The 26,474-nt window shown below is 53.0% G+C and overlaps 3 protein-coding genes across 3 annotated transcripts in view; 1 reads left to right on the top strand and 2 right to left on the bottom strand.

Moving 5' to 3' along the window:
* LOC133350704 (small conductance calcium-activated potassium channel protein 2-like) overlaps window positions 1-20,161 on the bottom strand; it is a 37,681-nt gene extending 17,520 nt beyond the window's left edge. Inside the window, exons 1-3 of the mRNA XM_061565398.1 lie at window positions 19,956-20,161; window positions 15,218-15,313; window positions 7,939-8,357 (exon numbers count right to left, since the gene is read on the bottom strand). Coding sequence (XP_061421382.1) covers window positions 7,939-8,357; window positions 15,218-15,313; window positions 19,956-20,015 — 575 coding nt within the window. The 5' untranslated portion in view covers window positions 20,016-20,161. The remainder of the gene's footprint in view (window positions 1-7,938; window positions 8,358-15,217; window positions 15,314-19,955) is intronic.
* SNRPA1 (small nuclear ribonucleoprotein polypeptide A') overlaps window positions 1-26,474 on the top strand; it is an 840,838-nt gene that overhangs the window by 262,649 nt on the left and 551,715 nt on the right. The window lies entirely within an intron of this gene.
* Window positions 20,458-21,004, bottom strand: LOC133340446 (small conductance calcium-activated potassium channel protein 2-like). The gene has a single exon (XM_061548740.1). The coding sequence runs from the start codon at window positions 20,905-20,907 to the stop codon at window positions 20,458-20,460; it is 450 nt and encodes a 149-aa protein (XP_061404724.1). The 5' UTR covers window positions 20,908-21,004.

Genomic DNA, 26,474 nt, shown 5'->3' with positions numbered 1-26,474 from the left:
TTTCATTTTTTACCTACGTGACTTTACCGAAAGAACTAAGAGTAAGATGCAAATTCTTAAATACAAGTTAAGGGGGAGGAGAATGTGGTAGCCAATGAATGGAACGTATTGGGAGGGGGGGGCTAAAAGAGAACACGAGGTGTACGTGTACGTGGACGTGTTTGTGCGCAAGCCCCTGTTGTGTGAAGGGGGCTGGGTGGGGAGGGGCTGGTCACCCCGTGGTGCCCTTATAAAACTCAACGTTTAACCTACTCACGCCGGCTTGTGCCCGCCCTCACAGTCGGGCATATTTGCGGAATACACCACGCCGCCGTTGACCCTGGCCATTGACCGAGCAACCCAACGTTCCTACCAGCTCCCTCCGCAGGAATGTGTTTTCGCTACTTCCAGATTCGTAACAACCGCTACAAATGAAGCCGGCCAGACACTGTAGACTTTCGCGAACCAATATCATTTAGATAAACAAAAACCTCCACCCATCATCCATTTCCCTGCTGGGTGGCGTCGTCTTCGTCACGGGCCAGAAAGAGAAGCGGGGATGACGTCCCCTATGAATAGCTGCAGGGATGAGGGGTTGTCCCAGGAACTCGAAGTTGGCATGACAGCTGCTTTGCGAGCGCCTATTAATAGCCGAGAGGAGCGCTTGGGGTCAGAGGTTTCCGCCCCACCCCCCTCGTGACTTGTACACACACACACGCGTACACAACCAACACGTACACACACACCCGTACACAACCAACACGTACACACGCACAGGTACACACACACACGCGTACACACATGTACACACACACGCGCATACACAACCAACACACACACGCGTACACAACCAACACACACACGCACACACACACGCATACACAACCAACACACACACGCACACACACACGCGTACACAACCAACACACACACGCACACACACATGCGTACACACACACGCGTACACACACACACGCACGAGTACACAACCAACACGTACACACACACAGGTACACAAACACGTACACACACACACACGTACACACACATGTACACGCAAACACACACACGTACACACAAATACACACACGTACACACACACGTACACACACACAAACACGTACACACACAATCACACACGTACACACACGTACACACAAACACGTACACACAGACACGTACACACACGTACACACAAACACGCACAGGTGCACACACGCAAACACGTACACACACATACTCTTAGGTTTTTTTCGGTAAAGTCACGTAAAAAAATAAAATTAAAAATTAATAAAAGTAATAATAGAAATAAAATAATAAATCACGACGTTTCGGAGGCAACACAAGTCTCCGTCATCAGGTGGGACCGTCACAGCTAGATTCACTGTATCAAGTGTGGTGTTTATACACAGCGCACCAGGTGCTCATTTAAAGCCGAGCCGACCTAGGTGAGGCCCAGGACCGGTGCTGATAATGGTTTGGAGCGCCGCGCGCTAACCGCTGCGCCACCGCTCCCCGCACGCGTACACAAAGACAAAGCCCCCCCCCCCCCCCCCCCGTGTCGTCTTACCATACTGTTGGGGGCAAGGGCTTGTTGGCAAGCACCTGTGAAGGTTGGCACAGGACACGAAGGGGATGGGTGGCCAGCACCAAAGATAAAGGCAAAGATCCCCCGTGTAGCCTTAACAGAGTGGAGGGGCAAGTGCTGTTAGCGAGCACATATGAAGGCCGGTACAGGACACGAAGGGGATGGGTGGCCAGCACCAAAGATAAAGGCAAAGATCCCCCGTGTAGCCTTAACAGACTGTAGGGGCAAGTGCAGTTAGCGAGCACCTATGAAGGCCGGTACAGGACACGAAGGGTTGGGTGGCCAGCACCAAAGATAAAGGCAAAGATCCCCCGTGTAGCCTTAACAGAGTGGAGGGGCAAGTGCTTGTTAGCGAGCACCTATGAAGGCCGGCACAGGACACGAAGGGGATGGGTGGCCAGCACCAAAGATAAAGGCAAAGATCCCCCGTGTAGCCTTAACAGACTGTAGGGGCAAGTGCAGTTAGCGAGCACCTATGAAGGCCGGCACGGCACACGAGGGGGTGGGTGACCAGCCTATCACGCCCGACCGCCTTTGTCTCCCCAGTGGCCATGTTTACTACACACAGCGCCGGGTACTCATTTGAGGCCGAGTCGACCTAGAGGAGGCCCAGGACCGGTACAGGTAATCGTCGCCGGTGTTGGCCGTGAGCGTGAATCGAACTCAGATCGCCGGGTTCGTAGCGCAGCGTAGCGCTAACCGCTGCACCACCGCTCCCCATGAGCACGCCATAGAACATATTGCGGGCAAACCCCAAATCACGCACAGGCAGAGAGAGAGAGATGTGTGTGTTTGTTTGTGTTCACGCGCTTGAATCGTGCGCCAAATGCAGCTGTGTTTGTGTACACGAGTAGCAGGCAGAGCCGGAGTAAGCTAGTGCGGGGTCCGTAGCATATGCTCGTTATAAAGGTGCCCTAAATATAAAAAAACTAAACATGTGAAAACACACATTTTTAACTTGCACAGGAAAGTTATTGTGTTTTTTCATTTGCTATACGGCCAGATAATACGAGGAATCGCTAACGTCGTACTCAGATTGTAAATGTTGCGGCTTGGCTCTCCAACACACGCCGGTGTGCTGTACTAGTACACTACACTATACACTACACTACACACTACACTATACACTACTATACACTACACTATACACTACACTATACACTACTATACACTACACTATACACTACACTATACACTACACACTACTATACCACTACACTACTATACACTACTATACCACTACACTATACACTACTATACCACTACACTACTATACACTACACTATACACTACTATACCACTACACTATACACTACCATACACTACACTATACACTACACTATACACTACACTATACACTACTATACATTACACTATACACTATATATTACTATACACTACTATACACTACACTATACACTACTATACACTACACTATACACTACACTACACACTACACTACACTATACACTACACTACACACTACACTATACACTACACTACTATACAATACACTATACACTACACTATACACTACTATACACTACTATACACTACACTACACACTACACTATACACTACACTACTATACAATACACTATACACTATACTATACACTACACTATACACTACACTACACACTACACTACTATACGCTACACTACACACTACACTATACAATACACTATACACTACACTATACACTACTATACACTACACTACACACTACACTATACACTACACACTACACTACACACTACACTATACACTACACTACACACGAGTGCTGTACTAGTGACGAATTGGCACGTTCTGTTTACATGACAACCCTCACTAGTTGGCTGTGTCGGGTGGTGGGCGGGTTTAACGACGACACATTGATATCCTTACACGATCTGAACCCCCCAAAAAACCCTGTATTGTGGACAATATCCATCTGTTCCTTCCGTGTGGGTTAGAGTGTCTGTCCCTTGGCATGCGCGGGCTTAATCCGAGTGCTCCGTTTTCACCCCCCCCCCCCCCACGTCTGAAAACTCATTAAGTAGCTGAAACATCTTCATATGTAGAGAACTTCGATTTAAAGCTTTCGTGACTGCAGGGATTCATCTTCTTGGTTCCTTCGGTAAAGTCACGTAGAAGGGAAGTAAGAAAATAATAAAAATAAAACATAATAAAATAAAATCATTCTCACGACGTTTCCTGCATAATGCACGGGCATAATATGACTTTGAAACCCCCCGCCCACCTCCTACGCATTTGCCATGAATATGCTAAATTCCTCTTGATATGCACATTCTTTTTGTTAAGGCGCTCTTCTTCCACCTCCAACCCAGCTTATATATAAGCTCCTAGCTTGGCAGTGTCTCATTCTTCACCTGAAAACGGCTGCTTGCGTTGTAGCCGAAGCGTCGTAAAAATTATTTTATTTTATTATGTTTTATTTTTATTATTTTATTATTTCCCTTCTACGTGACTTTACCGAAAGAACCAAGAAGATGTAGAGAGAGCCTTCCAGCCTCGTGTCCGTGGCTCCGACTCAGCGGCTGCGAGACGCAATTTGCACGAACGACGATCCCATTAATAAGGGGCCGTCCATAAATAACGTCACGCGATTTTGGACGATTTTTGACCCCCTCCCCCTCGTCACACGGCGTCACAAATGTCTGCCCGCCCCTCCCCCCAGGTGCGTGACGTCATTTAAGGACGGCCCCTAAAACTAAACGTTATAAATTGTTTCTATTACCGCATTGCAGCCACCACCACCATCATCACCACCACCACCACAAACACCACCACCAACCACCACCACAATTATTATTTCTCATATTGTTAGCACCATCATCACCATCACCGTCATCGCTGCCATCATCATCATCACCGTCATCATTGTTGGAGGTCTGTAAATGAGCGCCCGCTATGAATATCCCTGAACCTCAGACGTCAGCGACACCTCCCCCTTCTCCCCCCCCATTCTCCCCCCCTTCTCCTCCTCTTCCCTCTCACTCCCCCCCTTCTCCTCCCCCCTTCTCCTCCCCCCCTTCCCCCCCTCCCCCCATCTCCCCCCCCCCTTCTCTCCCCCCTCCCCCCCTTCTCCTCCCCGCAGACTCAGAATGAGAATGAGCGGCAGAGACGGTGAGATTGAGTTTCAGTGGAACGTGAGCGGGACACGCGGACGCCCGTTCGTTCTCAAAGTGTACCCCAAACCCCCCCCCCCCCACCCATCGCTCAGGGAGACCCCCCCCCCCCCTCTGCTGGCACGTTCGCAATACGTACCCCCCCCTCCCCCCCAAAAAAAAACAACACAACGCGATACGCAGGGAATGCCTCGTTGGAACATTTTCTAGAGTGAACTCCGAAGACAAAAACCTTCATGTGGGACAGGACGAGAGCGATTATTCACAACGCCCCCCAAAAAACAACCTCAATTATCTTCTTGGTTCTTTCGGTAAAGTCACGTAGAAGGGAAGTAATAAAATAATAAAAATAAAACATACCTGAGGACGTCTGCTTGCGTTGTGGCCGAATTATTTTATTATGTTTTATTTTTATTATTTTATTACTTCCCTTCTACGTGGCGACTTTACCGAAAGAACCAAGAAGATGAATCCCTGCAGTCACGAAAGAAGCTTTAAATCGAAATTTTACCTCAATTACTCGGGGACAAGCCCGTCGGAGCATTCGCCTCAAAGTGTACCCCAGAAAAAAAATCACGTGGTAGCCACCACTGGAATGTTCTCGAAATGCACCAACCGTGTAGCGGTGGCACTGGATGCCTCGTCAGCCCAGCGCTGCGGAGAGGCGGCGGCCAGGGTTGGTGGACCACCACGCAGATTGTCGCGAGACTCCCTCCCCGTGAGTCAGAGGTCGCAACCGGGTACCCGATACCCGTACCCTACCCGATACCCGGGTACGGGTAGCCGTTTGCGACCCTGGTGCGGCCGGGTACGGGTACGGATAGGCCGTGAGTCATTGGTGAGTAACCGTTTGTCACTCATTTCGGGTAGGGTACGGGTAGGGAACGGGTACCCATTTGCGACCCTGGTGCGGCCGGGTACGGGTACGGGTAAGGAATCAAAACGCGTTTGCGACCTCTGCCGTGAGTGCGGCGTCGGTGAGAAGCCGTGACCCCCGGCTCGCCGGGGAGAAGGCGGCACAGCAAGAGAAACGTGGAACCCCACCTTGGCACACCTCTACGGGATAGAGCGTTTCCCCCTTGCGCGCGCACGGGGTTTCCTCCCACGTGTAGAAACTCCTCTCGTGAACTACTTCCCTGTTCCGATGACGTACGTGTAAAATTAAGTATCTCGATGGGCGCGTCTTCACGTCGAAAGACGTGCCCAGGCTCCCACGAGGCCGTGCGGGGAGGGGCTTGTGGCACAGTTTTTGGTGCCGGCTGTCGGAGGGTGCGACGGTCGTGCTGCCACGGTTCTCCGCCGTGAGTAACGATGTCCGTGAAAACGACGGCGCTGCTGCGACTCTCTAAAACAATAAAAATAAATTTCGATTTAAAGCTTTCGTGACTGCAGGGATTCATCTTCTTGGCTCTTTCGGTAAAGTCACGTAGAAGGGAAATAATACAATAATAAAAATAGTTATGTTTTATTTTTTTTATTTTATTATTTCTATTCTACGTGACTTTACCGAAAGAACCAAGAAGAATAAAAATAAACGCCGAGCCACTTGAGCACGTTCCGAGATTCAGCGGTGAGAACGGGACACCCTCACCCCGCGACTTGCAGATGTCTCGAAGGGTTCATTGGCCGCTCACGCCTTAACGTTGGCCGCCACAGTGGCGAGTTGTTAACTACCTCGCCTGGTATGCAGGAGGTCGTGGGTTCGATCCCGATCCCGACCCTGACGCCTGCTGCTGTATATTTGGATTTCGCAGTGTCTCTCTCTCTCTCTCCCCCCGTGGTCGCGTGGATTTTTTTACCGGATCCTCCGGTGTTTCCCCACCACATTTAGAATCAACATCACCGCGTGGAAAGTGTTTGGCTGCTGATATAAATTTCCACGCGACGATGAAAAGCCACTTTGTTGAGCTATCATTCATGATAAGCCAGGTCGCTTCTGAAAAAGAGCTACACAGCGCAGTTGGGGGGCATTACCCGATAAAATATTTTTTTCACGTAATTTTTTTTAAATATATATTTTTATATAAACAGAGAACCGCAGAGCTCGGAGGGAGACATTTGTTCCCGACTCACGGCGTGGCTGACTTCCCGCTTCGTCCGCGTTTCCTCCTCAAGCCTCTCGAGTCTTTTTCTCTTCGAGGGAGCGGACGCTCCGGCGGGGGCAGCGTTATAAGTTAAAACTATAATTGTTGTTGTTGGTTGTTGTTGTTGTTTGTTGTTTTAAATCAGTGAAAAGCCCAAGGCGGGGGGGGGGGGGGACACTTTCTCAAAGTGTACCAAAACATCTTCTTGGTTCTTTCGGTAAAGTCACGTAGAAGGGAAATAATAAAAAAATAAAAATAAAACATAATAAAATTCTCACGACGTTTCGGCCACAACGCAAGCAGCCGTCCTCAGGTGAAGAACAGGGCTTTCGGAAAGACAGCGTCGCTGTTCTTCATCTGAGGACGGCTGCTTGCGTTGTGGCCGAAACGTCGTGAGAATTATTTTATCATGTTTGATTTTTATTATTTTATTATTTCCTTTCTACGTGACTTTACCGAAAGAACCAAGAAGATGAATCCCTGCAGTCACGAAAGCTTTAAATCGAAATGTACCAAAACAAAGACAAAGATCCACGTATAGCCTTAACAGACTGTTGGGTCAAGTGCTGCTAGCGAACACCTATGAAGGCCGGCACGGCACACGAGGGGGTGGGTGGCCAGCCCAACTCCCGGCCGCCTTTGTCTCCCCAGTGGCGATGTTTTACACACCGCAGCAGGTACTCATTTGAGGCTGAGTCGACCTAGGGGAAAGGCACAACAATCTTTCGGATAATCTTCACCCGTGTTGGCCGTGAGCGCTAACCGCGACGCCACCGCTCCCCACGAAGTGGGCCAAAACCACAACCACACCGTGTTACACTACACTATACACTACACTATACACTACACTATACACTACACTATACACTACATTATACACTACACTATACACTCCCCCCCTCACCCTGGACCACGGCCTCACCCCTCACTCACCCTGGACCTCATCCCTCACCCCCCCGGCCTCACCCCTCACTCACCCCCCCCCTCACCCCTCACCCCCCCGGGACCACGGCCTCACCCCTCACCCCCCCCCCTCACCCCCCGGGACCACGGCCTCACCCCTCACTCACCATGGACCTCACCCCTCACACCTCACCCCCCAGGCCTTACCCCTCCCTCACCCCCCCTCACCCCCCCGGGACCACAGCCTCACCTCTCGCACGCGCGCACCGTCCACGCGGCGATGATCCACAGCGAGATGCTGAAGACGAGCAGCACGGTGCCGGGGCAGATGGTCATGAGCGTCTTCATGACGAAGCGCGTGTTGAAGTTGATCTTGTTGAGGGCGCCGATGCTTCGCGACGACGCGTCCGTGAACAGCTTGCTGTGCAGCAGCATGACGCGCGCGATCAGGTACAGGCGCAGGAACATGGGGATGGAGAGGACGATGTCGACGTCGGCCGTGGTGACCGACTGCGCGTAGGAGAAGGCGAGTCGCGCCGTCCACACGAACGTGTAGCGCCCCGGCACCGGGTGGATGGCCGACACGCAGAGCTCGAGGGCGATGAAGAAGATGCGCTCGGAGCTCATGGCGATGCGCCAGTCGTCCGCGCCGTTGTCCACCATGAACAGCTGAGCCGAGGGGGGGTGGGGTGGGGGGGGTGGACGAGTTAGCGGGCGGTTGAGCAGAACGAAAACCAAAATCCGCACTGTGTGGCCTGTGACAGACAGTCGCGGGAGGGCAAGAGCTAAAACTTTCGTTTTACGTCACAAGCCTTGCTAAGTGGCCGTATCGGGTGGTGGCGGGTTTGACGACACATTTATATTTGCCCGCTCTAACCCAAAATAATAATTTTAAAAAACTTTAGTAGGAACGCGCTACGGCTGGGCCACATAACAGCCCCTGATGATTTTTTATTTTCTTTCCGAACCCAGGAAAGCCACATCGCGTCCAAGCACTCTCTTTCATGGGGGGGTCCTGCTACATTGGGATGTTTGGCCAACAGTAGTGAGTGTAACGATGCGCTACGAACCCGGCGACCCGAGTTCAATTTCCGCTCACAGCCAACACCAGCGACGATTATCTGAACCGGTCCTGGGCTTCCCCTAGGTCGACTCAGCCTCAAATGAGTACCCGGTGCGGTGTGCAAACATCGCCACTAGGGAGACAAAGGCAGTCGGGCGTGGTGCTGGCCACCCACCCCCTCGTGTGCCATGCCGTGTGTGGTTTGGAGAGCGAGTGTGTGGATGAGTGAGTGGGTGCGTTGCGAGAGCGAGTGTGTGGATGAGCGAGTGTGTTGTGAGAGCGAGTGTGTGGATGAGTGAGTGAGTGGGTGCGTTGGGAGAGCGAGTGTGTGGATGAGCGAGTGTGTGGATGAGCGAGTGGGTTGTGAGAGCGAGTGTGTGGATGAGCGAGTGGTTGGGTTGGGAGAGCGAGTGTGTAGATAAGTGAGTGGGTGCGTTAGGAGAGCGAGTGTGTGGATGAGCGAGTGCGTTGGGAGAGCGAGTGTGTGGATGAGTGAGTGTGTGCGTTAGGAGAGCGAGTGTGTGGATGAGCGAGTGGGTTGTGAGAGCGAGTGTGTGGATGAGTGAGTGGGTGCGTTAGGAGAGCGAGTGTGTGGATGAGCGAGTGGGTTGTGAGAGCGAGTGTGTGGATGAGTGAGTGGGTGCGTTAGGAGAGCAAGTGTGTGGATGAGCGAGTGGGAGCGTTGGGAGAGCGAGTGTGTGGATGTGCAAGTGGGTGCGTTGTGAGAGCGAGTGTGTGGATGTGCAAGTGGGTGCGTTGGGAGAGCGAGTGTGTGGATGTGCAAGTGGGTGGGTTGAGAGAGCGAGTGTGTGGATGAGCGAGTGGGTGCGTTGGGAGAGCGAGTGTGTGGATGAGCGAGTGGGTGGGTTGTGAGAGCGAGTGTGTGGATGAGCGAGTGGGTGGGTTGTGAGAGCGAGTATGTGGATGAGCGAGCGAGCGGTTGAATTTAAGCGTAGGTGGATGGGCGGGTAGGCGCGCAAGCGGGTGGCAGGACGAGTGAACAAGCGAGTCGGCGGCCGAGCGGCCGAGCGGGCAGTTGAGCAAGTTGGTGGACGCGCGCGCGTCCACCCCGGACCTCGTCAAAGGCCCCACGCGGCCGTCACGCCGGTGAAAAGGCACTCGCGGACAATAATGAGACGAAACGGCAACGCGCCGATCCATCACGGTAATGCGATCGGCCATCGAGAGGGAGCTTTTTCCGCACCCAGGGACGCGTAATTGCGCGCGTAGCCGCGGCGCGCCGCAATTAATTTCCACCGCGAGCAGAAATTAATTGCGCCGCGCGCAGGTTTCTGAGAAAATAACTCCGCGGCAATTTATTTAGTCTCCATTTCGGAAATCCGAGGCATCGACGACGACGCGACACGAACGGCGAGCGGCTCTCCTCCGTCCACGTGACGCCACGCAGAAGGCCTATTGACCGAAACGTCGCATCGGTTACATGCAAAGGCCCATTGACCGAAACGTCGCCCCGGTTACATGCAAAGGCCCATTGCCCAAAACGTCGCATCGGTTACATGCAAAGGCCCATTGACCGAAACGTCGCATCGGTTACATGCAAAGGCCCATTGCCCAAAACGTCGCACTGGTTTCATGCAAAGGCCCATTGACCGAAACGTCGCACCGGTTACATGCAAAGGCCCATTGACCGAAACGTCGCACCGGTTACATGCAAAGGCCCATTGACCGAAACGTCGCCCCAGTTTCATGCAAAGGTCCATTGACCGAAACGTCGCACCAGTTTCATGCAAAGGCCCATTGACCGAAACGTCGCCCCGGTTTCATGCAAAGGTCCATTGACCGAAACGTCGCCCCAGTTTCATGCAAAGGCCCATTGACCGAAACGTCGCCCCGGTTTCATGCAAAGGTCCATTGACCGAAACGTCGCCCCAGTTTCATGCAAAGGCCCATTGACCGAAACGTCGCCCCAGTTTCATGCAAAGGTCCATTGACCGAAACGTCGCCCCAGTTTCATGCAAAGGCCCATTGACCGAAACGTCGCCCCAGTTTCATGCAAAGGTCCATTGACCGAAACGTCGCCCCAGTTTCATGCAAAGGCCCATTGACCGAAACGTCGCCCCAGTTTCATGCAAAGGTCCATTGACCGAAACGTCGCCCCAGTTTCATGCAAAGGTCCATTGACCGAAACGTCGCCCCAGTTTCATGCAAAGGTCCATTGACCGAAACGTCGCCCCAGTTTCATGCAAAGGTCCATTGACCGAAACGTCGCCCCAGTTTCATGCAAAGGTCCATTGACCGAAACGTCGCCCCAGTTTCATGCAAAGGCCCATTGACCGAAACGTCGCACTGGTTTCATGCAAAGGTCCATTGACCGAAACGTCGCACCAGTTTCATGCAAAGGCCCATTGACCAAAACGTCGCCCCGGTTTCATGCAAAGGTCCATTGACCGAAACGTCGCACCAGTTTCATGCAAAGGCCCATTGACCGAAACGTCGCCCCGGTTTCATGCAAAGGTCCATTGACCGAAACGTCGCCCCAGTTTCATGCAAAGGTCCATTGACCGAAACGTCGCCCCGGTTTCATGCAAAGGTCCATTGACCGAAACGTCGCACCAGTTTCATGCAAAGGCCCATTGCCCGAAACGTCGCACCAGTTTCATGCAAAGGTCCATTGACCGAAACGTCGCACCAGTTTCATGCAAAGGTCCATTGACCGAAACGTCGCCCCGGTTTCATGCAAAGGCCCATTGCCCGAAACGTCGCCCCAGTTTCATGCAAAGGCCCATTGACCGAAACGTCGCACTGGTTTCATGCAAAGGCCCATTGCCCGAAACGTCGCCCCGGTTTCATGCAAAGGCCCATTGCCCGAAACGTCGCCCCGGTTACATGCAAAGGCCCATTGACCGAAACGTCGCACCAGTTTCATGCAAAGGCCCATTGCCCGAAACGTCGCCCCGGTTTCATGCAAAGGCCCATTGCCCGAAACGTCGCCCCGGTTACATGCAAAGGCCCATTGACCGAAACGTCGCACCAGTTTCATGCAAAGGCCCATTGACCGAAACGTCGCCCCGGTTACATGCAAAGGCCCATTGACCGAAACGTCGCACCAGTTTCATGCAAAGGCCCATTGACCGAAACGTCGCCCCGGTTTCATGCAAAGGCCCATTGCCCGAAACGTCGCCCCGGTTACATGCAAAGGCCCATTGACCGAAACGTCGCACCAGTTTCATGCAAAGGCCCATTGACCGAAACGTCGCCCCGGTTTCATGCAAAGGCCCATTGCCCGAAACGTCGCCCCGGTTACATGCAAAGGCCCATTGACCGAAACGTCGCACTGGTTTCATGCAAAGGCCCTTTGCCTGAACACATCCCCCCCAATATTCAAATATGCTCATAATGTCCCCCCCAATATATTGCTATAAAGTGGATTTCTGTTTATATGATTGTGGTTATGGTTGTAATTTATTAATCCCTAATCTCTGCCATTACATACAATAAAACAAAAAAAGGAAAAAAAAACAGAGCATTGTAATACAATACACGATTAAACATTATTGTAAACAATAAAATAAAAGTCCATCCTATGTGTTCGTGATTTTTTTATATTTTAGGCAGGAAATGGCAGGAAAATCTTTACAAATTTAGATTTATTTTTCTGGGGGGGGGGGGGGAGGCAGACCCCCAGACCCCCTGTAAGATTTGGTCCCCCCCAATGTTGACTCCATGGCTACGGCTTTGAATCGGATACTCGGTGGTGACGACAAGGATGATGACGACGATGATGACGATGATGATGATGACGATGATGACGATGACGATGATGACGACGATGACGATAACGATGCACACACACAATGGCTGACACTGGTCACCACCCCAGAGCAGAACCACGGAGCCGAGTCACGTGGGCTCGGTTCCCGACTCGCAACACACGAAGCAGGGCGAGGAGTTGGGGGGCGGGGTGGGGGGCGGGGGGGGGCATCGTCACAGCAGCCGCGATTCACCACCCGGCTGCTCCTGGTGGCACAATCGCCTGGCTCATAGCCTCCACGTGAGGTCACAGCCGCTGCTCTACATCAGCATCAACACGAAGAGGAAGACAGATACCTACAGACTCACACAGAAACCTACAGACTCACACAGAAACCTACAGACTCACACTGAAACCTACAGACTCACACAGAGACCCATAGACTTACACAGAGACCCATAGACTCCCACAGAGACCTATAGACTCACACAGAGACCCAGAGACTCACACAGACCTCAATACTCTCACAGAGACCCATAGACTCACACAGATACCTACAAACTCACACTGGGACCCAGAAACTCACACAGAGACCCAGAGACTCACACAGAGCCCCAGAGACTCACACAGAGATCCATAGACTCACACAGAAACCTACAGACTCACACTGAGACCCAGAGACTCACACAGACCTCAAGACTCATACTGAGACCCATAGACTCGCACAGAGACCCATTGACTCACCCAGACCCATAGACTCACACAGAGAGCCATAGACTCACACAGAGAGCCATAGACTCACGCAGAGAGCCATAGACTCACACAGAGACCCATAGACTCACACAGAGACTCATAGACTCACCCAGACCCATAGACTCACACAGTGACCCATAGACTCACACAGAGACTCATAGACTCACACAGAGACCATAGACTCACCCAGACCCATAGACTCACACAGAGACCCATAGACTCACCCAGACCCATAGACTCACACAGAGAACCATAGACTCACACAGAGACTCATAGACTCACCAGACCCATAGACTCACACAGTGACCCATAGACTCACACAGAGACTCATAGACTCACCCAGACCATAGACTCACACAGAGACCCATAGACTCACACAGATACCTAAAGACTCACACAGAGACCCAGAGACTCACACAGAGACTTATAGACTCACTCAGAGACCCATGGACTCACACAGAGAGCCATAGACTCACACGGAGACCCATAGACTCACACAGAGACCCATAGACTCACACGGAGAGCCATAGACTCACACAGAGACCCATAGACTCACACAGAGAGCCATAGACTCACACAGAGACCCAGAGACTCACACAGAGACCCATAGACTCACGCAGAGACCCATAGACTCACATATAGCCCCAGAGACTCACACAGAGACCCTGAGACTCACACAGATACCTACAGACTCACACAGAGACCCATAGACTGGGGGTGATGGGTGGGAACCCTCGGAGGAGGAGGACGGGGATTGGCCACAGGGAAAAAAAACAGTGATGGAAGATTCGAGAAAGAGGGCTCAAGAAGGATACGAGGAGGGGAGTGGGTGGGTGGGGGACGTTCGATCAGAACTGAGAGCAAAGCCCGGGGCTAACATCGTCGCCGTGTCGATGATAAAGAGGCTCCGAGTATAGAGCCGTCGGAGTGACTTCACTTGCATGGGCCCCTCCTTGACGGCCACCCACGGGAAAATATTTTCGGGCGAGGTCTGCGAGCGATCCGCCAACCCTCGCTGCTGCTGCTGCTGCTGCGTTGCTGCTGCTGGTCTAGAGGCAGCAGCTTGCAGCAGCGTAGCCACTCGAAGGCCGTGAGCTTTCACCATGAGCTTTCACCGTGAGCTTTCACAGTGAGCTTTCATCGTGAGCTTCCACCATGAGCTTTCACCGTGAGCTTTCACAGTGAGCTTTCACCGTGAGCTTTCACCATGAGCTTTCACCGTGAGCTTTCACAGTGAGCTTTCATCGTGAGCTTCCACCATGAGCTTTCACCGTGAGCTTTCACAGTGAGCTTTCATCGTGAGCTTCCACCATGAGCTTTCACCGTGAGCTTTCACCGTGATCTTTCACAGTGAGCTTTCACCGTGAGCTTTCACCATGAGCTTTCACAGTGAGCTTTCACAGTGAGCTTCCACCGTGAGCTTCCACCGTGAGCTTTCACAGTGAGCTTTCACCGTGAGCTTCCACCGTGAGCTTTCACCGTGAGCTTCCACCGTGAGCTTTCACCGTGAGCTTCCACCGTGAGCTTTCACCGTGAGCTTTCACCGTGAGCTTTCACCGTGAGCTTTCACCGTGAGCTTTCACCGTGAGCTTTCACCGTGAGCTTTCACCGTGAGCTGTCACCGTGCCTGCGTGTGGCTCTACGAGTCCCGTGGTGGGGGGGGGGGGGAAGAGTTGTCATCTGGGGGGGCGGCGGGGGGGTGGTGGGCGGGTGTTGGGGGTGGGGTGGCGGGTCTCGGCTAGAGGGGGCAAGTGTCCTTGAAGGGAGAGGGACGCGGAGCGACGGGGTCTGGGGACCGGTGACAGATATAGCAGAGGCGGCGGTCACACGCACACATCACTCAAGGGCACAGCGGCACACGCTTTAACACTCGCACACGTTGAACACACGTGTAGGCTTTCGCGACCGATATTATTCATAATCAACGTTTTAGGGTTCGATCGCGTTGTTTATAAATGTGTCGTAACCCTCCACCACCCGGCACGGTCTTCCGCGAGGTACCTGGACTTCCCGCGCGTGGTACAGGATGATGAGGCCCAGCAGGATGATGGTGGAGAGGCTGATGAGACACTTGAGAGCCAGCGAATACAGGGACGCCTGCAAAGCACGCAGAGAGCAGGAAATAAACACCACACGCAATGATCCACCCGCCGGGTAGCCCGGTCACAAACGATGGCACCGGTGCAAACAACCCCCAAGGCGCGAGCGCCCGTTCTGCAGCAAACCCTGGCACACGGGGTAAGGGGCCGTCCATAAATGACGTCACGCGATTTTGGACGATTTTGAACCCCCCCCCCCCTTCGTCACACGGCGTCACAAAAAGTCAGACCCCCCCCCCCTGAAATATGACGTCACAAAGCTCTGCCCCCCCCCCCCAAAAAAATATAAAACATGCTTCAAATCGCTTTAAACTGTTGTCATTGTAGTGCGTATTTAATGTGGCGCTGCACTCTGATGGTGTAGGAGAAAACATCAAAAAGTCTATTTTAATTAAGTAGAACCTGTTGTCTGTATTTATTTAAAGTTATTATTTTATTATGTTTTATTTTTATTATTTTATTATTTCCCTTCTACGTGACTTTACCGAACGAACCAAGAAGATGAATCCCTGCAGTCACGAAAGCTTTAATCGAAATTGTTTAGTTTTGTTTCATGGGTTTGTAGCAAAGCACGCTAACCACTGCACCACTGCACCACCGCCCCCCCATAAAGACAAAGATCCCCCGTATAGCCTTAACAGGCTGTAGGGGCAAGTGCTGTTAGCGAGCACCTATGAAGGCCGGCACGGTACACGAGGGGGTTGGATGGCCAGTATCACGCCCGACCGCCTTTGTCTCCCCAGTGGTGATGTTTACACACTGCACCAGGTACTCATTTGAGGCTGAGTCGACCTCGGGAAGGCCCAGGACCGGTTCAGATAATCGTCACTGGGTATTGGCCATGAGCGGGAATTGAACGCGGGTCGCCAGGTTCGTAGCGCAGCGTAGCGCTAACCGCTGCACCACCGCTCCCCACCTCACACCGACACACACACACACCGACACACACACACCGACACACACACACACCGACACACACTCACACTGCTCCCCACTCACACCGACACACACACACACGTGTCTTCTTGACACACGTGTGAACACTTTCTAGGGGACCCCCATAAAGATTGACACTCCGTGTTCCACCCCATCGCGACTCAAGGCTAGCGGCCGTCTGGAACTCGCTTAGCGGACCTTACGTGATAAAAAATTAACCCGTAAAAACAAAGTTTTTCACTATAAATCCTTTATATGCGTGGCGGCTAGAGTCCTCTCGTCCTCTGGCTTGAGATGGCTGCCACCTATGGGTCAGATGATTGCCTGCCACCATTAAGCAATTGGTAATTAAATATAATTATTTTTTTCCTAAAAAGTGTAAAATTTTGGAAAAGATTTTCACGAAAAGAAATTGTCACGCACAACGAGTCTGTGTGCAAAATGTCAGCTCGATTGGATCACGGGAAGTGGGTTAAAAAACGACCGAAAGATTTGCACGGTCGTAAGCGCGCAAGCAAGCAAGCGAGTGAACTTAAAGGATTAAAAAATAAAAATAATTAGATCAACCCAATTACTCTCACCCCCCCCCCCCCCCCACTGACCGCACGTAGGCAAAGTCGCGTGGACTTCGGGGAAGAACGCTAATTGAATTAAAGGGGGTGGGCGTGGGGGTGGGGGTTAGCGTCGTGAGCGATGACCGGGCCAGTGCTCTCTGTGTCGCCGTGGGGCCCCAAGCAATAGCGGAGCCAGAATTGTCAGGTAGGGGGGGGCAACCCCTCCAGCAATGAAAGATGATAGGGGAGTTGTTAGTAAACAAGGACTTGTCCCTGGCCTTTTATTCGACGCGTGTGCGGCGATGGCGCGGCTATCGATCGAGGGTCGAATTCGAACCGCGTGGTGTGATCGGCATCGCGCTCGCTGAAGGTGAATGCCTTCTGGGAAGTCGTGTCCTGTTTACGCAACTGGGCACAATTCTGAGTCACTTATAACCGCTTTGCCGTTACTTATTGACAATTATGGACTCAGACTATTGTCCTATCATGTCATAGAGTCCCTGGCACGTAATAATATGCTACACAGTGGCAACGGGGGTCACAAAATGCCGATTTATCACAAATAAACCCCAATGACCCGATCGAAATTAGGGATTTCGATCGGATCATTGAGGGCGGGGGGGCACGTGCCACCCCCCCCCCCCCCCCCCCCCCCCCCCACTGGCTCTGCAGTGGCCCCAAGATTGTCCGTGGTGGTGGAGGGAGGGGGGTGGCGGTGCAGGGCTTGGGGCAAACCTTCTACCACGTCCCCCCCCACCCCCCTTCGAATCTCTGTGGGCATCTCAGCGCTTTAGTCACACTTGTCCACCAGAACACGAGAGACAGAGAGAGACAGAGAATGGTCGTCTCAATGGACGACTATCCCTCTCCTTAATGCTCTTAGTGTCCTCTGGGCAGAGGTCGCAAACGGGTTTTGATTCCTTACCCGTACCCGGCCGCACCAGGGTCGCAAACGGGTACCCGTACCCGGTACCCGGTCGGGTACGGGTAGCCGGGTATAGGGTAGGGTACGGGTATCGAGTAGGGTACGGGTATCGGGTAGGGTACGGGTATCGGGTAGGGTACGGGTATCGGGTAGGGTACGGGTATCGGGTAGGGTACGGGTATCGGGTAGGGTACGGGTATTGGGTATGGGTAGCCGGGTATCGGGTAGGGTACGGGTATCGGGTAGGGTACGGGTATCGGGTAGGGTACGGGTATCGGGTAGGGTACGGGTATCGGGTAGGGTACGGGTATCGGGTAGGGTACGGGTATCGGGTAGGGTACGGGTATTGGGTATGGGTAGCCGGGTATCGGGTAGGGTACGGGTATCGGGTAGGGTACGGGTATCGGGTAGGGTACGGGTATCGGGTAGGGTACGGGTATCGGGTACCCGATTGCGACCTCTGCCTCTGAGCTTCCCCAGTGCTCGACTATGAGGCCGACTGTTGCTCAGCCGGTGCGTACGCTATGCCCCCTTGGGCACACTTGCGTTGTCGTCATGGCTTGGGACTTTCGCTTTAATGCCCGGCGGCTCGCACGATTCATCTCCAGGGTCAGAGTCTTTACTTGGACGGGAGGTGTCCGATGAGCGATGATTCCAGAGTGGTGGTGTCCGTGCGTTCGCGTTGCCTCGCCAAGGTCAATTTGTGGATGCACTCGTGAATGTCAACAACAAAAACATTACGTTCTCGGGTTCTCCACGTCAAGTGCGTAACTTTGGATGGGTTTTAGTATGGCCACAGACGGGACTTTAAATCCATCTTCCTCGAAACATGAGTGTTGTCCCAGACCCCTGGTTTGACATTTGAGGCCCACGTACATGATATGACCAAAATAGTTCATCCATTTACTCGACTAAGACCTAAGCCGTCACCTCCTGATGCCCTGAGGCTGGCGCACGCCTTCATTTCATCCAGACCGGATTACTGCAATGCCTTGCTCGCTGGCGTTTTAAATAGACTCCAATATGTGTAAGACTCAGAAGCACAAGTCTTAACCAGATCGAAATCGTGTGACCTGATCATATCCTCTCCTTTCATCCCCTTGCAGCTACTCGCGGTGCCACTACGACTGCTGGGTGATGATGTTGGTGATGGTGAAGATGGTGATGATAATATTGGTGATGATGGTTGGTGAAGATGATGGTGATGATGGTGATGATAATAATGGTGGTGGCGGTGATGATGGTGAAGATGGTGGTGATGATGAGGATGATAATAATGGTGATGATGGTGGTGATGATGATGGTGATGATAATAATGGTGATGATGATAATAATGGTGATGATGGTGGTGGTGAAGTTGATGGTAATCATAGCGATGAAGATGATGATGGTGATGATGATGGTGATGATGATGGTGATGATGGTGATGATAATGATGATAATAATGGTGATGATGATGATAATAATGGTGATGATGGTGGTGGTGGTGATGATGGTGAAGATGGTGATGATGATGATGAAAATGATAAAGATGGTGATGATGATGTTGGTGAAGATGATGGTAATCATAGCGATGAAGATGATGATGGTGATGATGATGCTTACGACAACGGCCCTGGCATGCCAGTGACCTCCTGATAGTCATCACTCCTCATTCCTGTTACTCTGACTCCTCACTCACTCCTCACTCACTCCTCACTCACTCCTAATCATCTCACTCACTCACTCACTCCTCACTCACTCACTCACTCACTCCTCACTCACTCACTCACTCCTCACTCACTCACTCACTCACTCCTCACTCACTCACTCACTCGCTCACTCACTCCTAATCATCTCACTCAACTCACTCACTCCTCACTCACTCACTCACTCCTCACTCACTCACTCACTCCTCACTCACTCACTCACTCACTCCTCACTCCACTCACTCACTCACTCCTCACTCACTCACTCCTACTCATATCACTCCTCACTCACTCACTCACTCCTCACTCACTCCTCACTCACGCGTACTCACCTCACTCACTCACTCCTCACTCACTCCTCGCTCACTCCTCACTCACTCACTCCTCACTCATCTCACTCCTACTCATCTCACTCCTCACTCCTACTTACCTCACTCACTCACTCTTCACTCACTCACTCCTCACTCACTCCAACTCATCTCACTCACTCACTCCTCACTCACTCACTCACTCCTCACCCCCCGCCCTCCTGCCCACCTTGTCGTAGACGGACCACGACAGCTCGGTCTCGATGACCATGACGACGATGCCGAACATGCCGAAGATGAGCGCGTAGTCGCTCAGCCTCTTCCGCTTCTCGAACAGCGCCCGCCGGTGTCCCAGCTTGTAGCCGATGTTCTGCGTCTTCTTCTTGTTGTTGTTGTTGCCGCTGCCGCTGCCACCGCACGCCTTCACCGTCGAGCCCGCAGAGCACCGCGCCGGCGGCAGCGGCGGCGGCGGCGGCGCGGGAGGCAGAAGAGGCGGCGGGGGAGGAGGTGGGGTATTGGGTGGCGGTGGATGCTGCTGCTGCTGTTGCTGTTGTTGTTGATGATGCTGCTGCTGGTGGTGGTGGTGTGGATGATGTGGCAGCGGTGGTGGAGGAGGAGGCGGAGGCGGTGGAGGAGGAGGAGGTAGTGACAGCGGGGACTGGCGGTGGAGCGATTGCGCCCCGCCCTGCAGCGAAGGACTTCTCAGCACCCCCGACGCGGACAGCGACAGTTCACACACGGGCCTCGACACCACGATCTCGGGCGTCTGCTGCAGCTGCAGCTGCTGCTGCTGGTGGTGGTGGCAGTGCCCCTGCAGGATCTGTGGACTCCTCGCTTCGGCGCCGTGGTCTCCCTCCTGCCCTCCCTGCAGGCTTCTTCCGCGACGCGCTCAGGTGGCTCAGAGGTTTCACCATCCCGCCGTTGTACTTGCAGCTGCTCATCGCGATCTCGGTGAACGCGTTGCTCTCCCGCCGCCCGCTGCCCGTCGGGCTCGACGCCCTGCTCAGCTGGTGATGCTGCTGCTGCTGCGGCTGCGGCTGCTGCGGCTGCTTGGCAGTGCAGGCGTTGCACGAGAGCTTCTGCAGCAGCGGTGACAGCGACGCGTCCGTCTCAGGGCAGGAGCAGCCGCTGAAGTTGACGCTCAGCTGACTGCCGTGCGGAGAGCAACACTGGCCCTGCATCAGGCAATGCTGCTGCTGCTGCTGATGGTGGTGGTGGAGGTGATGGTGTCCTGGGAAGGTCCCGTGTCTGGGGAGACCCCCTGCGGAGAAGGGGGCCTTGCCGTGGAGGCAGGGGTCCAAGGCCAAGCCGAAACCTCGCGTCCTGAAAGTCGTTGCAGGAAGGGCTCGAGGAACGTGGCTTCGTAAACTCCATGTTCCTCGCGTGGGGCCAGGGACGGTCAGCTGTGGGTGGGGTCGGGGGAGGGAGGGGGGGGTTGGGCAGAGAGGAGATGGTTGGTGAAAATCAAAACAACATCCAACGCAACCACGACAACCAGTTTTTTTTTCAGTTATTTGGTGTAGCCCTGTGAGCCATTCGGCTCTTGAATCGGGTGCACCGCAACAAACAAAACATGACAAGAAACATCTTAAAGTGACTACGCACAACAGAAAAATCCAGGAAAAACAGCAAAGTCTTCCAGAAAAAGCACCGTGTATCAACGCTGTTGTGCAAAACTCCCAGTGGGATGCAAGTCAAACAATAACAACCACAAGACAATGTAGATTAAAGTTATCAGTCTGACTCTGTACTACAACACACAAATATGGCAAAACCAAAACGTTTTCGAAATATAAATAAAACTATAAAAGCAATGCAACAGTGATCATAGGAGCTGCAATTGAAATTTTACAATAAACGATATACATAACATATACTACCAAATTTCGATTTAAAGCTTTCGTGACTGCAGGGATTCATCTTCTTGGTTCTTTCGGTAAAGTCACGTAGAAGGGAAGTAATAAAATATAAAAATAAAACATAATTAAATACAATTCTCACAACGCAAGTAGCCGGCTGCTCTCACGACGTTTCGGCCACAACGCAAGTAGCCGGCTGCTTGCGTTGTGGCCGAAACGTCGTGAGAATTATTTTATTATGTTTTATTTTTATTATTTTATTACTTCCCTTCTACGTGACTTTACCGAAAGAACCAAGAAGATGAATCCCTGCAGTCACGAAAGCTTTAAATCGAAATTTTTTCATGTTTTATTTTTATTATTTTATTACTATCCCTTCTACGTGACTTTACCGAAAGAACCAAGAAGATGAATCCCTGCAGTCACGAAAGCTTTAAATCGAAATTTGTATTATGTTTCATTTTTATTATTTTATTACTTCCCTTCTACGTGACTTTTACCGAAAGAACAAGAAGATGAATCCCTGGAGTCACGAAAGCTTTAAATCGAAATTTTTTCATGGTTTATTTTTATTATTTTATTACTTCCCTTCTACGGACTTTACCGAAAGAACCAAGAGATGTACTACCAAACTTTGCAGCTCGTGCCCAGCAACAACGCACGGCCACAACCAACACCACCGCCACCTCCACCGCTGGGGGGGGGGTGGGGGGGGCTGTGTGAAGGCGATGGCTCCCAGGGGCTGTAGCCCGGGCCCCTGAGGGTGGCGAGGGCCACCCCTATCACCCGTACAGGGCGCAGGACACGCGACGCGCAGACTTGCACGGCGGCTCAAACGCAATGGCCGGAGCACGATGGTGAACCACCCAGAGGTGGTCTGGCGATCGGCCGGGTGGCTCGCCGGGCCGGTGGAAGGTCGAGAGTTCAAATCCTCGTCGGCAACGGGGGGTGGGGCGGGGGGGTGACTCAGCCATCATCTCTCCCTGGGGGGGGGTCATTAAAATAAGTACCAGTTTGTGGGGAGGTCCACAGCAAGTTGTCCTTGCCCGCCCCGCCCCGCCAACCCCATGCCATAGGAATGTGGAATTTCCACCACGGCACTGCAGGAGCTGTGTAGATGAGAGATGACCACCGACAGCCTCTCAATGCTCAAGTGAGCGGTGGGACGGGGGGGGGGTCTCCCACCGACTTCGGTCATTGTCAAGAGCCGCGGCGCTACCAGCATCGAGCGGCGCTACCGGTGAAGCTACCGATGATCTACCGGTGACACTGCCGGTGATGCTACTGGTGATGCCTACCGGTGATGCTACCGATGACTCTACCGGTGAATCTACCGGTGATGCTACTGGTGATGCTACTGGTGATGCTACCGGTGATGCTACCGTTGACTCTACCGGTGAAGCTACCGGTGAAACTGCCGGTGATGCTACTGGTGACGCTACCGGTGATGCTACCGATGACTCTACCGGTGACTCTACCGGTGACTCTACCGGTGACGCTACCGATGACTCTACTGGTGACACTGCCAGTGATGCTACTGGTGATGCTACTGGTGATGCTACCGGTGACGCTACCGATGACTCTAAACGATGACTCTACCGGTGACACTGCCAGTGAAGCTATCGGTGACGCTACCGGTGACACTGCCGGTGATACTACCGGTGACGCTGCCGGTGATGCTACTGGTGAAACTGCCGGGATACTACCGGTTGACGCTGCCGGTGACGCGAGAGTTTCCAATCAGCTTTTTCAACTTTGATTTCGCCTTCGCGGTCCCGTACTTGGCGTTTGAATGAACAGCAGCAGTGGCAGCACCCCGGGGGTGGATAGCCGCCTCCTGTGCCGACATGGCGGCACAGTACGTGGTGGAAAAGAAACAGCCAATGGGAGCAAGGATTGAAAGTACACAGAGGGCCCCCAATCCCCCCAAAGCTGTCCCAACCTCGGCCCCCCACTTCAATGTAACCCCGGGCCCTGTTAACGTCGCCGCCGGCAACACAGCCGGGGGCATACGCCACGAATGCCACCACCTCGAACATAATCTATACAATCGCTTGCAACAACACCACCGATACTTGCAACCGCTGACACCACCACCACCAGCAGCACAACAGCAGCCGCCGTTCACCATTAAGCGGCGGTGACGTCCCCACGGCGCTTGCGCCATGCTAGGTGCACTTTGGGTTGAGAGGTCACAGACGCCCATGGGTTGACTGATCGGTGGTGACTGGCAGACACACCAACTGTGCTGTTCACGGTGCCGATTTGCTGCGCTTTAGCCGCGCGGCGCTCCGCTCGTTGTTGTGAGCGTCGCTCCTCCGCCCCCCGTTGTGCTGGGAGGCGACTGCCTCCAAAGGTCCCCCGGAAAGGCTTAACAGACTGTAGGGGCAAGTGCTGTTAGCGAGCACCTATGAAGGCCGGGACGGTACACGAGTGGGTAGGTGGCCAGAACCACGCCCGGCCGCCTTTGTCTCCCTAGTGGGGATGTTTACCACGCACCAGGTACTCGTTTGAGGCTGAGTCGACCTAGGGGAGGCCCACGACCAGTTCAGATAATCGTCACTGGTGTTGGCCGTACACAGACCCCTACTCACCCACACAGCGACCCACACACACACAAAGACCCACACATACAGACCCTACTCACCACACACACACAGGACCCACTCACCCACACAGACCCATACCCACACAGACCCACACATACACATTGACCCACTCATTCACACACATAGAGACCCACACATACACAGACCCCCCACTCCACCACTCACCCACACACACGAGACCTCACACACATAAAGACCCACGCATACACGGACCCCTACTCACCCACACACACACAGACACTTACCCACACACACAGAGACCCACTCACCACCACAGCCACTTAACCACACAGACCCACACATCACATAGACCCACTAACACACACAGAGACCCACACATACAGAGACCCACTCACCCCAATTACTCACAGAGACAGACCCACACATACACAAAGACCCACTCACCCACACACACACAAAGACACTCACACACACACACTCTTCCACACACAGAGACCCACACACACACAGACACTCACCCACACACAGAGAGACCCACACAGAGACCACTCACCCACACATACAGAGACACTCACACACACACACTAAAGACACTCACACACACACACAGACACTCATCCACAACACAGAGACCCACACATACACGGACCCCCACTCACCCACACACACACACAAAGACACTCACACACACACAGAGACCCACACAGAGACCCACTCACCCACACCCACAGAGACACTCACACACACACACAAAGACACTCACACACACAGACACTCATCCACACACAGAGAGACCCACACACACACAGACACTCACCCACACACAGAGAGACCCACACAGAGACCCACTCACCCCACACACAGAGAGACACTCATCCACACACACAAATACACTCACACACACAGACACTCATCCACACACACAGAGACCCACACATACACAGACCCCCACTCACACCACACACCACAAAGACACTCACACACACACAGACACTCATCCACACACAGAGAGACCCACACACACAGAGGACCCACTCACCCACACACAAAGAGACCCACACATACACGGACCCTAACTCACCCACCACACAAAGACACTCATCCACACACAGAGAGACCCACTCACCCACTTAACCACACAGACCCACACATACACATAGACCCACTAACACACACAGAGACCCACACATACAGAGACCCACTCACCCAATTACTCACAGAGACAGACCCACACATACACATAGACCCACTCACCCACACCACACACAAAGACACTCACACACACACGGAGAGACCCACACAGAGACCCACTCATCCACACACACAAGACACTCACACACACAGACACTCATCCACACACACAGAGACCCACACAGAGACCCCCACACACCCCGTCTCTGGAGAGCAACAGCAGCTGTTGGTGGCAGTCTCGTCTGATGAATGGGAATGAATGCTGCAAATGAATTACAAAGAAGAGTCCAGTCACGACAGATGAACCCCGCTCCCTCTCAGCCCCCTCCCCTCACCCTCCACCACATCCACAACCTTCGCGATGGAGTACGAGGTGGCGGAGTAGGAGTGCTCTCGATATCGCCGACGGTCGAGATTAATAACGTTGGCCCAGCGGCTCCAACCCTCATGCCAACGTTGAACCAACGTTGAGTCAACGTTGGCCCAGCGGCTCCAACCACATGCCAACGTTGGTTCAACGTTGGCCCAAAGGTTCTAACCACATGCCAACGTTGAACCAACGTTGAACCAACGTTGGTGCAACGGCTCCAAGCACATGCCAACGTTGAACCAACGTTGGCACAACGTTGGTGCAACGGCTCCAAGCACATGCCAACGTTGAACCAACGTTGAACCAACCCTCGTCATCGTGAACAATCTCCCCTCGTCACGTGAACAATCTCCCCTCGTCACGTGAACAATCTCCCCTCGTCACGTGAACAATCTCCCCTCGTCACGTGAACAATCTCCCCCTCGTCACGTGAACAATCTCCACCTCGTCACGTGAACAATCTCCCCTCGACACGTGAACAATCTCCCCTCGTCACGTGAACAATCTCCCCTCGTCACGTGAACAATCTCCCCCTCGTCACGTGAACAATCTCCCCTCGTCACGTGAACAATCTCCCCTCGTCACGTTGAACAATCTCCCCTCGTCACGTGAACAATCTCCCCTCGTCACGTGAACAATCTCCCCTCGTCACGTGAACAATCCTCTCGTCACGTGAACAATCTCCCCTCGTCAGTGAACAATCTCCCCTCGTCACGTGAACAATCTCCCCTCGTCACGTGAACAATCTCCCCTCGTCA

This window comes from Lethenteron reissneri, chromosome 1 (genome assembly GCF_015708825.2).
Source record: "Lethenteron reissneri isolate LAM-NWPU_2019-01 chromosome 1, ASM1570882v1, whole genome shotgun sequence".
In the NCBI taxonomy this organism is placed as follows: domain Eukaryota; kingdom Metazoa; phylum Chordata; class Hyperoartia; order Petromyzontiformes; family Petromyzontidae; genus Lethenteron; species Lethenteron reissneri.
Note: the sequence above shows the minus strand (reverse complement) of the source record. Positions and strands in the feature narration are given on the sequence as shown.